Consider the following 11,723-nt stretch of genomic DNA (forward strand, 5'->3'; position numbering starts at 1 on the left):
TAAACAGTTGCTTCAAGGTTTGAAAAGAGGTTTTATTAAATACAAACACCACATCCCTTTAAAAAGATTAGGTACCACAGTGTTAAGTGTCCTTTTTTGTCTACACATTGAACAGTAAACAAACAATACAGCAAGAACATAAAAATCTAAGAGGTAGATGATTATATCCGCTAAATAGATTCAGTCCAAATCACCTTATTGGATTTTAATTCCATCCTGTGTGGACATGGTGACTGGAAACTTGGACTGACACTGATGACATGTAAGTAGTTTGTTTGATCAGGCTCACAGTTAAAATCTTGCAATCAAAAGTAAAAGATTGTGAAAATAAAAGATGGCTAACACCACATACCTTCTTAAACTAATGATTTTATTGTAAATTATAAAAAATACACTTTCATTACAAAAATTAAACGTCCCCATGATAAAGTAGCTTTGAATTGTTTAAATTCTAAAGTTAATAAATCTAATAAAGTCAAATATCCTGCATTAAATGCATGATCCTCTGAGGTGTTAATCACTTGTCACATACTTTTTGGAATAATTATGGCCTAATGACTGCAGAAGAAGTTGGAGATAGAGGCCACATGATCAGGTGTTAAGCAAATGTGTAGTTGTCATAGCTTGACGTGTGACTGTACATCGTTAGACCTACAAGGAATTTATCTTGTAGCAAGGCTTCATTCATCCCTCCTACACAGAAAGTTTTAGGCGCAAATACCTTCTAAAAAAAATCCCCAGACTAAACTGCTACACTCTGCCTTTGCTCACATCATCAGGTGCAGGATTTGAGTACACAGAATTCTTGTACAATAGAGGAAAATGACAAAACAGCTTAACATCCTTTGAGTGGTCCATTAAGTGTGGTGGCCCTGAGGGGCAAAACAGAACATTGCATATAATATGTCAAACAAATTTTAAACATTTCAGAAAACAAATATTTTAGGACCCACAACAGTTTATAAAATACATAATTGACGTGAGTGCTACAAAAATTGTTGTCACTGCCTTTTCTGTTTCATAAAATGTCCTTTTTTTTATTTGTTCATGTATTTTCTGACATTTATGCATTTTCATTTGTGTTATCTAATTTGTCAATGTGTTCCTCTGAATTGCTGTGCTTTCTTTTTTCCCTAATCAGTTTTGTCCAATTATGCGTTTTGCCCCTCATGACCACTGTAGTCTTTGATGTATATTGCAATGTGACAAGATAATACCTGTCATCAATGAATTGAGATATATTAGCATCAGGACAGGGCTATGGAATTTAGGATAAAACACCTGAGGCAGTACTGGGACTCCCAAACAGCATTTTAAGCTGTTAAACCTGCAGTATCTTCAATCCTACTTTGATTTGTCATCCTGTTTTCCCACCAAACCATAGATCACCTTGGCTAAAAGAGAAGCCCCTGTGATGCCAGTCACAGCAGTCAGCGCCTTCCACATGCTGGCTGTTTTCTCATGCCTGTCCATGAAGCTCCTGTAGTCAGTGGGCACCAGGATGAACTTGCGGCCGTCCTGCGGGGCCTGCAGCCTCATCACCTGCCCCCCCTCCAGTACCACCTCACCAAAACCAGTCAGGGTGCTCCCCACCCGCAGCAGCTCCTCACTCTCCTCCATCGCCACTGGTTTCTCCCCATTGATGCCCTGCATCATCACATTCACCAAGCCCTCCTCAGCACGCCTTACTTTGAAATAAACCCTTTCCAAGTCGCACCCAGAGGCCTCCAGAGGGTTTTGAATCTTCACGTACAAGTCAGTGATATAGGCTCCAGGGCTGACCAGACTGAAGGGCACTGTGTTGTTGGTTTCTTTCCTGTTCGTTGTCCGAGAATTCCTGGGAAAGTAATCAAACTGTTATGAACAGACTAGGAGATTGATAAAGAGACACTTATTGTTTTAGTCTGTAGGCTAATGTACCATGTCTTGGTGAGGGAGTTCCAGTATTTCCAGTGCTCCTCCACTGCTATCTTCTGAATCACACCAAAGCATCGTGGGACAAACTGACTGGCCAGTGGCTCCCCATCTGCCTGGACCAGACCTCCAAACAAATTCAAAAGAAACAGTAAAATATCTGTGACTGACCCCATTTAAAACTGTATTGACTAAAATGTACATTGGCATGTTTGTACCTTCGACAGCAACATACTGAAGTCGCTTGTGGGGAGATGCTCTCAGGATTTTGACCAGATGTTGGTCTGGCTTGAAAATGGGTATTTCCTGTAATACAAAGGTGTAAATAAAACTTGCATGAGCATTTTTTTAAAGACTAGAGCTGTGTGAATATCGTAACAGCCCTCAAGCAATACAGTACTTGCCTTTAGCTTTTTCAACTCTTCTTTCTTTTCTTTGTATAACTTATAGAAAAGGCCAGAGAAGGCAAAGCTGGACCCGATGCCAATCAAAACCAGCGGGTTTACAGGAAGGTCACTCATATCTGTGTCTATGAAAGGAAAGCATACACAACATATGGTCAACACAGGTCAAAGTAAACTACTGTATACACAGGAATTATCATTGTACGTTGTATGCTTTTGACGAATAATTAGACAAGGGTCACATAAGTGAAGTAAGACTTACCAGTTAAACTAGCAGGTAAAAGACTGGCACACCTGCAGTGTGGTCATAAACTGAAAATAAAAGCTTAAACTACGTTGGTTTCATTTCCTTGTTTGCTCACGTTGCGTCATATTTCATCAGCCAATAGGAAATAAGCAGCATTTTTCTATTAAGATTTATGACCACCAGGTGACAGCAGTGTCCTGTTGAGACGTTTTACTTACCTGCACTCCAAAATGTACATGGTTCATTTTAATATTTAGTACAATAGTAGTAATTTATTTGAAACTATTTGCATTCGCCATTAAGTCAGCACTCACATAAAACCAATAGTGGAAGATATTTTAAAATCATTTACTCCACAAAAAGTAGCAATACCACACAATATACTCTATACAAGTAGAAGCTCATAATTCTGAATTTTACTTGAGTAAAATAACACAAGTATTGGCAACAGAAGTACAAGAGTGAAAGTTTATTACGCAGGTTGACTGCTTTCACTTTTGTATTATCTTTGATGCATTCACATGTCAGTGTTACTTTAATGTTGTTGGTTGATGTGGCACTAATTTTACAATATTTTACAAACACATCATATGTTTTGTCTGTGAAATCTTAATCTGAAAAGTAACTGTCAAACAAATGTGGTGAAGTAAAACATTCTCTAAAATCTAGCCGAGTAGACATAAAAAGTAACACAGCATACCTCAAAAAATAATTAATGGAATACCTAGAGATCAAAAGATGATAACTAAGAAAAATAAAACAATCTGACCCTTTTAAAGGTTATTTCTTGTGGAATACTGTACAGTTTTACCTCTTCATATCAAACTTTTTGAGCAGGGAAAATCAATCTTTAATTTAACTAGTCACAGCTTCCCTGCTTTGTAGTAAGGGGTCAAACGCCCAGCAGTGAAATCAAATTAAGTACATTTACTTAAGTACTCTACTGAAGTAGAGTTTTGATGTACTTGTAATTTACTGGAGTATTTCCATGTTATGCTGCCATACACTTCTTCTTCACAACATTTCAGAGGGAAATATTGTACCACTAACTCTACTAAATTAATTTGACACTTACAGTTATTTTGCTAATAAAAGGATCTGCAAACAGAGGTTTTCAATATGGCAGATTGGACCTCTAGTTAGGTGTGACACATGGTGGAGCTATGCTGGAAGTCATGTGATGCCATAGACTCTTAACACTGATGGTGGTGTGAACAGTGTTAGATGTCCCGCCCTCACAGTTACAACTAAATGGCATGCTGCATTCATGTGCTCCTCTGATGGTACCATCTTTGTGAAGCTGTTCTTCCAGCTATGGTTTATTCATGAGCTTTAAGTGGTAGTGTGGAAACAACATGGACCCTACAAAGAAGATGTTTGTATTTTATTGCTTAGAGCAATAAACCACATGCTGATAACAGTTTGAAGCTTTATATCACAAAAGGATATTGTCCCAGACTTGCTGCTGCACCAGTATACATCCCCCAAAACTACTAAAATGTTGCTTCAATTGACTAATGCAAATAAATAACATTTATAACTAATCAAGGTCACCCTACATGGACAATACCTGATCACAAATTACATGTGAGCAAAAAATGGACATGCAATATGTGAATTAATAAATGTTTGTTGCCATCAACTGAGCATTTACTTTGATCGCCCATGTTTCTGAATTTATGACGCCAACTCGTCAACTCTCAAGTTATTGTTCCAACCTGAAGGGGCGTTCATGTGAATCTTCCCTGTCGGCACCTCATTTTACCAATTACTCCAACACCCCATGACAGACAAATATTTTCGTAAACAGATATTTTTCCCCTCCGGTTTAAAAAATGATTCTGTCCACACAACCTTCATTTTACAAAGTATTTCTGTCCACACAGAAATGCAAAGTGCTCACCAGTGACTGGTGCTGTCACTGCTTTCAACAGTCTCCCCTTGTCACAAAGGTGACACTGCACAGACTAATAATACCTTTGTCAGAACACCAACTTAAGAGGTCGTCATCATTTATTCCCCTTTGACATAAGAATCAAGGAGCTCACTCAAAACATACAAGTAACACTCTGGACATACTAAACTTCTCTTTCCATTCCTCAGTGACAACAATCAGACTCTGTCCCACCATCTGCTGGTTGGAAGCTACGGATGCTGAGGTGGGGCAAAAACATTGCGTGCAGCAGAGGTCTCCATTCATCCACGAAGTGGTGTAAAGTAGTCATTAGATCAACCAGTGCCAACAAAACGTTAGCAAACCAGTAGTCCACTATTGTTGCTGTTGTTTCGAGCATTTGCTCTCTACACAAATCAAGAATGGGCATGCATGTATTGAGGAGATGACATCATTGTTTCCCAAATGCTCCGTTTAACACATCCATACAGATGAACTGTAACCATAGTTTTGATAAATCTTCACCTCAGAAGGCATTTTTAGAAAAATCTCTGTTTCAGTGACCCAAAACTTAGTTTGAGTGTGGACGAGGGGCCTGTTTAAAAAAATATCTGTATACATATAGACGTGGCCTCGAGCATAGTATGTACAGTACAGACCCGCACAGTCCTGAAAAGAGGTCTGATTAGGCAACAAGTGAAAACACCTGTGTGGGTGGACTATGGGTGTGCAGGTGCTCCAAGATGTTACATATGAGGTATATATGATCACTTCATGAAATATAATGCATTGTTATTGATTAAACTACCAAACAGAATAAGTTACAATTTGCTTCACTTCGACCATCTGTTTTAAAATGCTGTTTTAATGCATCAATTGCAGAAAATCAATAATATCTGTTATTAAGACTGACAGGGCCCATTCTGCATATTGAGTGGTTCTACTTTTGATACTTAAAAGACATTTAAAGTATCAGCAGTATCCAAACCAATATTCTTGCAGGACTTCTACTTGCAGCAGTGCATTTCTATGCTGTGGTGTTATCTTTTCTGTTTAGACCACTTCTCCCACCGCTGCAAAGACACTAATGAATGGTTCCTGAGTCGGCCCTGTCTCTTAATCTCTTACTTTAATTTCCAAACAAAGTAGGTTTACTTCTTTGTTATCATGGTGTGATACTGATTCCTCTTGCCAATCAGAATGATACAGTCATGAATGAGATATGGCTTCAGGCTGAGTCATGCTGCATTTATAGAGACTGTGACAAGATTTCCCATTCTCTTTTATTATAATGACTACTGGCCTGATGATGTCAGTCTATTCAGCTTTCACAAGATGGGCGAAAAGTAACAAAAAAAAGTAAAATAGTTTTGTATGGCACTGCCTTTCTCCTCCTGATAATCATCTCATGACCTGTCAGATTCAGGTCCAGATCACCTGACGACACTCAACACTGAAGCAGTTAATCCTCTGATTACGTCTTTACAAAAAGTTGCCAGCACTGACCAACGTAATACACCCATGCATCATAAAGTGAAGCGTCACAGACTTTGCCAGCTTCCTTTTTCTCTGCCTCTCCCTCTGTGTACTGAATAGATGACTATGCTCTCTTGGCAAACAGTGTTTGACTATGAATACACATCTGTTTTACATGTGTGGTCATATTTTCACCTGTCATTTGGATACTGTCCTCATCTCGTTTCCAGCTCCTTTCCCCAGACTGTGAAAAGAATTGCTGGAACTGAAAATGTGTCTGTATCTGGAGTAAATACTGGAAATTTGAGTAGAATTCTTTTGGTCTTTTTTTCCACAAATAGTAGTGGATCTTCAGGGGCATCTCTGACACCACGACATTAGAGTTCAATTCAACACCTGATGCCTAGAAAAGAAAAGAGAAGAGATGAGTCATGCCATTGAAGAAGGCATTTATTTATAGCTGCTTCTGTGCCTTAGTTACTTAATGCTCATCCTGATTCAGGCATTGCTTTATTCCTCTTTAATATGTCTGTCCTTGACTGCTCACTAAAAGCAAGTCTGCATTCAGTTCACAATAATGACGTCAGTTTTTCTTATTGTTGGAACTCTTTTCACTCAAACATGTGCAACCTTGGTGCAGCATCTCCAAACCTGCATGGAACAAACCCCACTGATGACACTGACAACACAGACAGTCTCATATTTCTGTGAAGATATACAGTGGCTTCACAACTGAATTAATGCAAAACAGAGTAATACATCAGGACAAAATGAAAAGTCTTGCAGGCATAAAACCTTTGTCTAAAAAACATTCTGGCTAATGAATGGTTGTTATTCTTATTTCATCAGCAATAAAAATCCCCGAATCCTCCTTACTGACTTTCACAGCTCTAAATTGTATTTGTTTTAAGGATGCACACACCCTTTGGCCCTTTGTCTCACTGATGAGTGAGAGCGGACAAAAGACACCCTGCTTTAGAGCAGCTGGTCTGTATGTTCATGCCAAAGTACTCGTCTGTACTATTTCAGTGCAGAATTGGTGGCACAATAGCTATAGATGGTTATGCTAAAAAAAAGGATGGTTAACACAAATGTCTGTACATCAGAGGCCCTTGATGCAAGACGACTTTGTGGCCTTGAAAATACATGGTCTACGTGTCAGTAACATAGGTGAAATGGTTTAAATGTGACCACAGAGTCTGAACTGAGAGTTTACAACAATGCTAGCTGCTCTGTGAGGCTGCACTTTATACACAGTTGAGCTAAATGCTATTGCATGCTATCATTACACTGACTATGCTGATATGTTGACGTTTGACAGACATAATGTTTACCATGGTCACCATCTTTATTAAGCGTGTTAGCATGCTAACAATGGCTAATTAGCACTAAAAACAAAGAAGGTACGGATGAGGCTGATGGCAATGTCCTTTGTTTTGATGCTGCTTTCCCATCACATTGGAGGGATGATAGAAACTGGTTGTATATTTACAAAGTTGGTTGTATGAGCACTGAAACACTATCTTCTCTGGAAACTTAGTGGCCTCAGTGTTAGTCAGCAGATTTTAGAACTAGTGTCCAAAACCATGGTTGAGAGTGTTTTAACTTTTTACCTCCCTGCCTGTTACGGTCAAACTGTACATCTAGGAGTAAACTTTCTAGGATTGTGACAATGTGCCAACATAGTTGGCAAGCCACAAAAGCGTCTGACCCAACTCTTTACGGAAAGAACAAGGAAGAGATGAAGGGTATCTTGGCACATAGCTCCCATCCTCACATCCTCAGTCCTGTTGGCAACTAAACATGTATTCAAGAAGCCCTTCATCCCAAGTGCCATCAGTATTCCTAACTGAACAAAGTGACTGATGAGTTTTTTGACAGACAATGATATGAGCTGTTTTAATGTGTTAAGTGTTTGTAATGACCTGAGTTTGTTTGTTCTACTGACTGCTTGTCTGATTTTTATTGTTATTGTTATTGTTGTCTCTTGGGTCTGGTGGAACAAAGATACATTTCCACACTGGACAATAAAAATATATTTTGTTCTATTATTTTCTGTACTGTGCATTGACAATACAACACCATATTCATAAAATATGGGTGTAATCACACTGAACGACGACTTCAGCTGATGTGAGGCATCCATATTTGTTTGTTTATCAGGCACTTCTGTACTATTAAGAGCCAGATACATTGTAATTATGACTTGGATGTAGATGAATGTACAAAACTTCATCCAATAATTGCCGAGATGTTTCATTCTGGATCAAAGTGTTGACCAGCCAACACACAGATGTTGCCATCCCAAGAGCACCTTAAAATGAACTGAATGACAAAACCACTGAGTGCAGGTGGCAAATCTACAGGGGGCTGCTACTAAAACACATCATCACTGTCAGGTGTGAGATGCTTACATGCAGTTTTGGTGACTTTCATGTTTCCATTTTAAAATATGGATGACGTGCTTGAGAAGACTTTAAAATGGTTTATAGTACAACTTCAACACCCACAAGATTATAACAAAAAACATGTTTTTTAACAAAGCACAGAGCTGGTTTTTTTGGCTCCTTAACAGATTATATTTTTGTGATTACAAGCTTGACAAAATTAAATAGTATTCCTTGTCTCATTGTTTTACCTGATTTATGAACACTCTCATCTGGCATCAAATCAAACATCCAAATAGAGATTAACATTTCTTTTGGTTTCCCTGCTGGGAAGATAATTTTACTCTCTGATCTTCATTTTAGTATGATGGGTTTGATATACCTTCATAACTACCATCATTGCCTCCATTAAAATATCTAGTATGTTGACTGACAGCGAGCAGGTCGATTCTGACATTCATATCAGCACGTCAATGTACCCCACAGGTAGCTTGTGAGGGGGCAGACTTATGTTTCAGCTTGTGTGTCAAGAATTGATGCAGCAATTACCATCAATAAACGATTCCCATATTGAGCAGTTTATGTGTTCATTATTGTAAATGAGATCCTTCTGATTGGCGTTGTATTTCATTTGTTTGATATGATCAGCTTTTCCAGAAAGTGTTATGTGATTGCTTTATGAAACAAAACAGGAAGATGTCACTGATCTTGCAGTGCAAACAAAAGCTTCCACAGTTTTAACAGAAAGAGAAAGACAAAAAGCTGAAAAATGTAAATATGCTGATCCTCTTTGGAAGCAAAGATCACACCACTGCCAAATTTATGTGAGAGTGGCACTGGTGGTGTCAAATGTTTGCTGTAATGACACCTAACTGACACTTTTTGACTGAGATTTTACTTATTTCTGACATTGCTAACAAATTAACTGACTCTGGAATTAAATGTGATTGTACACCATAAACAATGTTAGAAATTAGAAGTGAAGAAGTGTGCATACAGATCTGGCTTTAGAAAGCAACATAAGAAATTGAAATTCCACAAGACACATCCAACAGAGCACAAAAGTTCAAACATTTGACTTTCTTCCCAGATGAAGGTTATTCTGACATCCATCAAAGCTTTCATAAGCCTCAGTGAGTCACCCACTCGTTAATAGTAAAAACCAGAGCAATAAAACAAAAGGTAAAGCAAATGCTGCCACTGGAGGAGTCAGTGCATGGGAAACAAGGACCGGTTCTGTGCATTGTTTTCAGTAACATGTATTCTGAAGTAAATGACATACTCCTCATCTCTTCACACTGTGCACACTGATGGTGACTGAGCAACCATCTGACCAGAGACAAACAGGCACACACTGCATGTTTTTCACATTGCAGAACCTCTAGAGGAAGCAGACATATTTTCCAGTCTTCCCACACTGTTTTTAAATGAATTATGAGCTTTATAGCTCTCTATATTCTGCATCAGATAGCTGTAGCCACTTCACATTCAGTACATATGTGCACCATGCATCATTCTCAGAGCAATATAGCATTATCTTATCTGGGAGCAGTGTGTCAGCTATGACCGGCTCCATATCTGGAAGCCAAGTGAGAGAGTCTGATTTTTATTGCATGTAACTACACAGTTCATGTGAATATGGATGGTCTTCTGAACTGATGATAAAAGAAGACGTCGTAATGCTTTTTGTGTGTATTTTTGTTGGACTGTGGATGTTAAGTCACAGTGAAGAGAAGCTGATGACCCAGTCTATACATGCAGGTTTGTGTTGCCTACCCTTTTTAGCTGTTGCACCATATGCACAGATGGATGACAAATTACAGAAAGAAACAACATAAATTATCTTCGAAAGGTGCCAATTCTTATCATTTTCATCCTTAGCAAGCCATTTAGTGACCCTTATGCTTCTCTACACATTTATTTAAGGCATTTCCTTTCAATTTGTCACCTTTTTGTAAGCTAGTAGACTCATATTTTGGTGTCATAATCCTTTTACTCAATAATTTTATGTATCTTCACTTATAGCTGCAAAGGAGGACATACTTAGATCTGTTACTTAAGCAATAGTAGCAATACAACAATGTAGAGAGCTCCTTTCCAAATAAAGGTCCTACAGTTGAAATTTTTCAAATGTTTTATCAGCAAAATATAGTTAAAGTATTAAAGTAAAAGTACTGGTTCTGCAAAAACTGCCCCCTGAGGCTGATATTATTGTATATGACACTGCTGATGGTTGATACTGATGCATCATGCATAAGTTGAGTTTTACTGTTGTAGCTGATTGAGGTGTCTCTAGTTTGAACTACTTTATAGACGGGTAGACTGGTCCGTCCAGTGGTTCCCACTCCCACACACGATTCATCTTTTGGACTTTAAAGTGAGATTTGGGTGTTTTGAAGTGGGGTTCTATAAGGGACTTATCCATGGACTGTGTATCACCTACAGTGGATTATGGTCATCACAACCTCAGGTTTGGAGAAGTAGGCAGGAGTAGTCCTTTTTTTTTTTTTTTTTTAAAGATTTTTTTTTTTTTGGGCCATTTTGCCTTTAATCGATAGGACAGTTAAGCGTGAAAGGGGGAGAGAGAGAGGGAGTGACATGCAGCAAAGAGCCACAGGCTGGAGTCGAGCCCGGGCCGCTGTGGCAACAGCCTTGTATATGGGGCGCCTGCTCTACCACTAAGCCACCGACGCCCCAGGAGTAGCCCTTTCTGATGGGGAACTGAAGCCGTTATATCCAACACATTCTCATCTCAGTTCGTCAAATACTGCCGCTTTGTCAGTGGACCTAAACGTCAAGTATGACACGCTAGGTACTGCTTCAGGTTTGGGGGTTATTACATGTATTGTGTCTTTTCAAAATACACTTCTGTTTTCACAGGAAATGTACACTTTCTGCTTGTTACATGCATACAATCTTTTCAAAATAAACCTACAACATGTGTAAAATACCTAATTTTTATGTTCATTTCCTTAAGTATAGGCAGGAAAAGTCAGTGGTTAGGTTTAGGAAAAACATCATGGCTTGGCTTAAAATAAGTATGTTTTTTTACAAGCATCATGTGACATCACGTGACATATGTCATGTCGCATATGTCACCTCTGCAGCATGCTACACATATTAGCACATTGCGTTGTTCTTAAAATAACTCCACTGACTTTTGGTTTCACATGGGAAACAAACAGCTGCATCCCAGGTATAAGTCTGGAGTCTGTATGACCCATCCACCGCCCCTCCAGCCCACCCTATACAGGCTCTTTATACTACGGTAGTTGCCGGCAGTGTTACAACCTGCTGCCACCTGGTGTGGATCATACCGCTGCAAAAGGTGCCTCTGTGCATCAGTATCTGATGCCAAGATCACTGACAAAGCTGCAGTATTTGATGAGTTGGGAATGAGA

The 11,723-nt window shown here is 38.9% G+C and overlaps 1 protein-coding gene across 1 annotated transcript; it reads right to left on the minus strand.

The window, feature by feature from the left end:
• Positions 1-11: 11 nt before the first annotated feature.
• On the minus strand, positions 12-2,686 carry mul3 (mitochondrial E3 ubiquitin protein ligase 3). Its single transcript, XM_033651025.1, has 5 exons — positions 2,581-2,686; positions 2,319-2,443; positions 2,133-2,220; positions 1,921-2,041; positions 12-1,837 (listed from the first exon to the last, which is right to left on the minus strand). Exons 2-5 carry the CDS (start codon positions 2,433-2,435, stop codon positions 1,345-1,347), a joined length of 819 nt encoding a protein of 272 aa, XP_033506916.1. The 5' UTR covers positions 2,436-2,443; positions 2,581-2,686; the 3' UTR covers positions 12-1,344.
• Positions 2,687-11,723: the final 9,037 nt, after the last annotated feature.

The sequence above is a fragment of the Epinephelus lanceolatus genome, chromosome 12, assembly GCF_041903045.1.
Source record: "Epinephelus lanceolatus isolate andai-2023 chromosome 12, ASM4190304v1, whole genome shotgun sequence".
Taxonomy (NCBI): Eukaryota; Metazoa; Chordata; class Actinopteri; order Perciformes; family Serranidae; genus Epinephelus; species Epinephelus lanceolatus.

Coding starts and splice junctions, on each gene's coding strand:
- mul3 (XM_033651025.1), bottom strand. CDS start 2,435: ATGAGTGACCTTCCTGTAAACCCGCTGGTTTTGATTGGCATCGGGTCC. Junction 2,221..2,318: donor AAGAGTTGAAAAAGCTAAAG/GCAAGTACTGTA, acceptor TTTGTATTACAG/GAAATACCCATTTTCAAGCC. Junction 2,042..2,132: donor TCAGTATGTTGCTGTCGAAG/GTACAAACATGC, acceptor ATTTGTTTGGAG/GTCTGGTCCAGGCAGATGGG.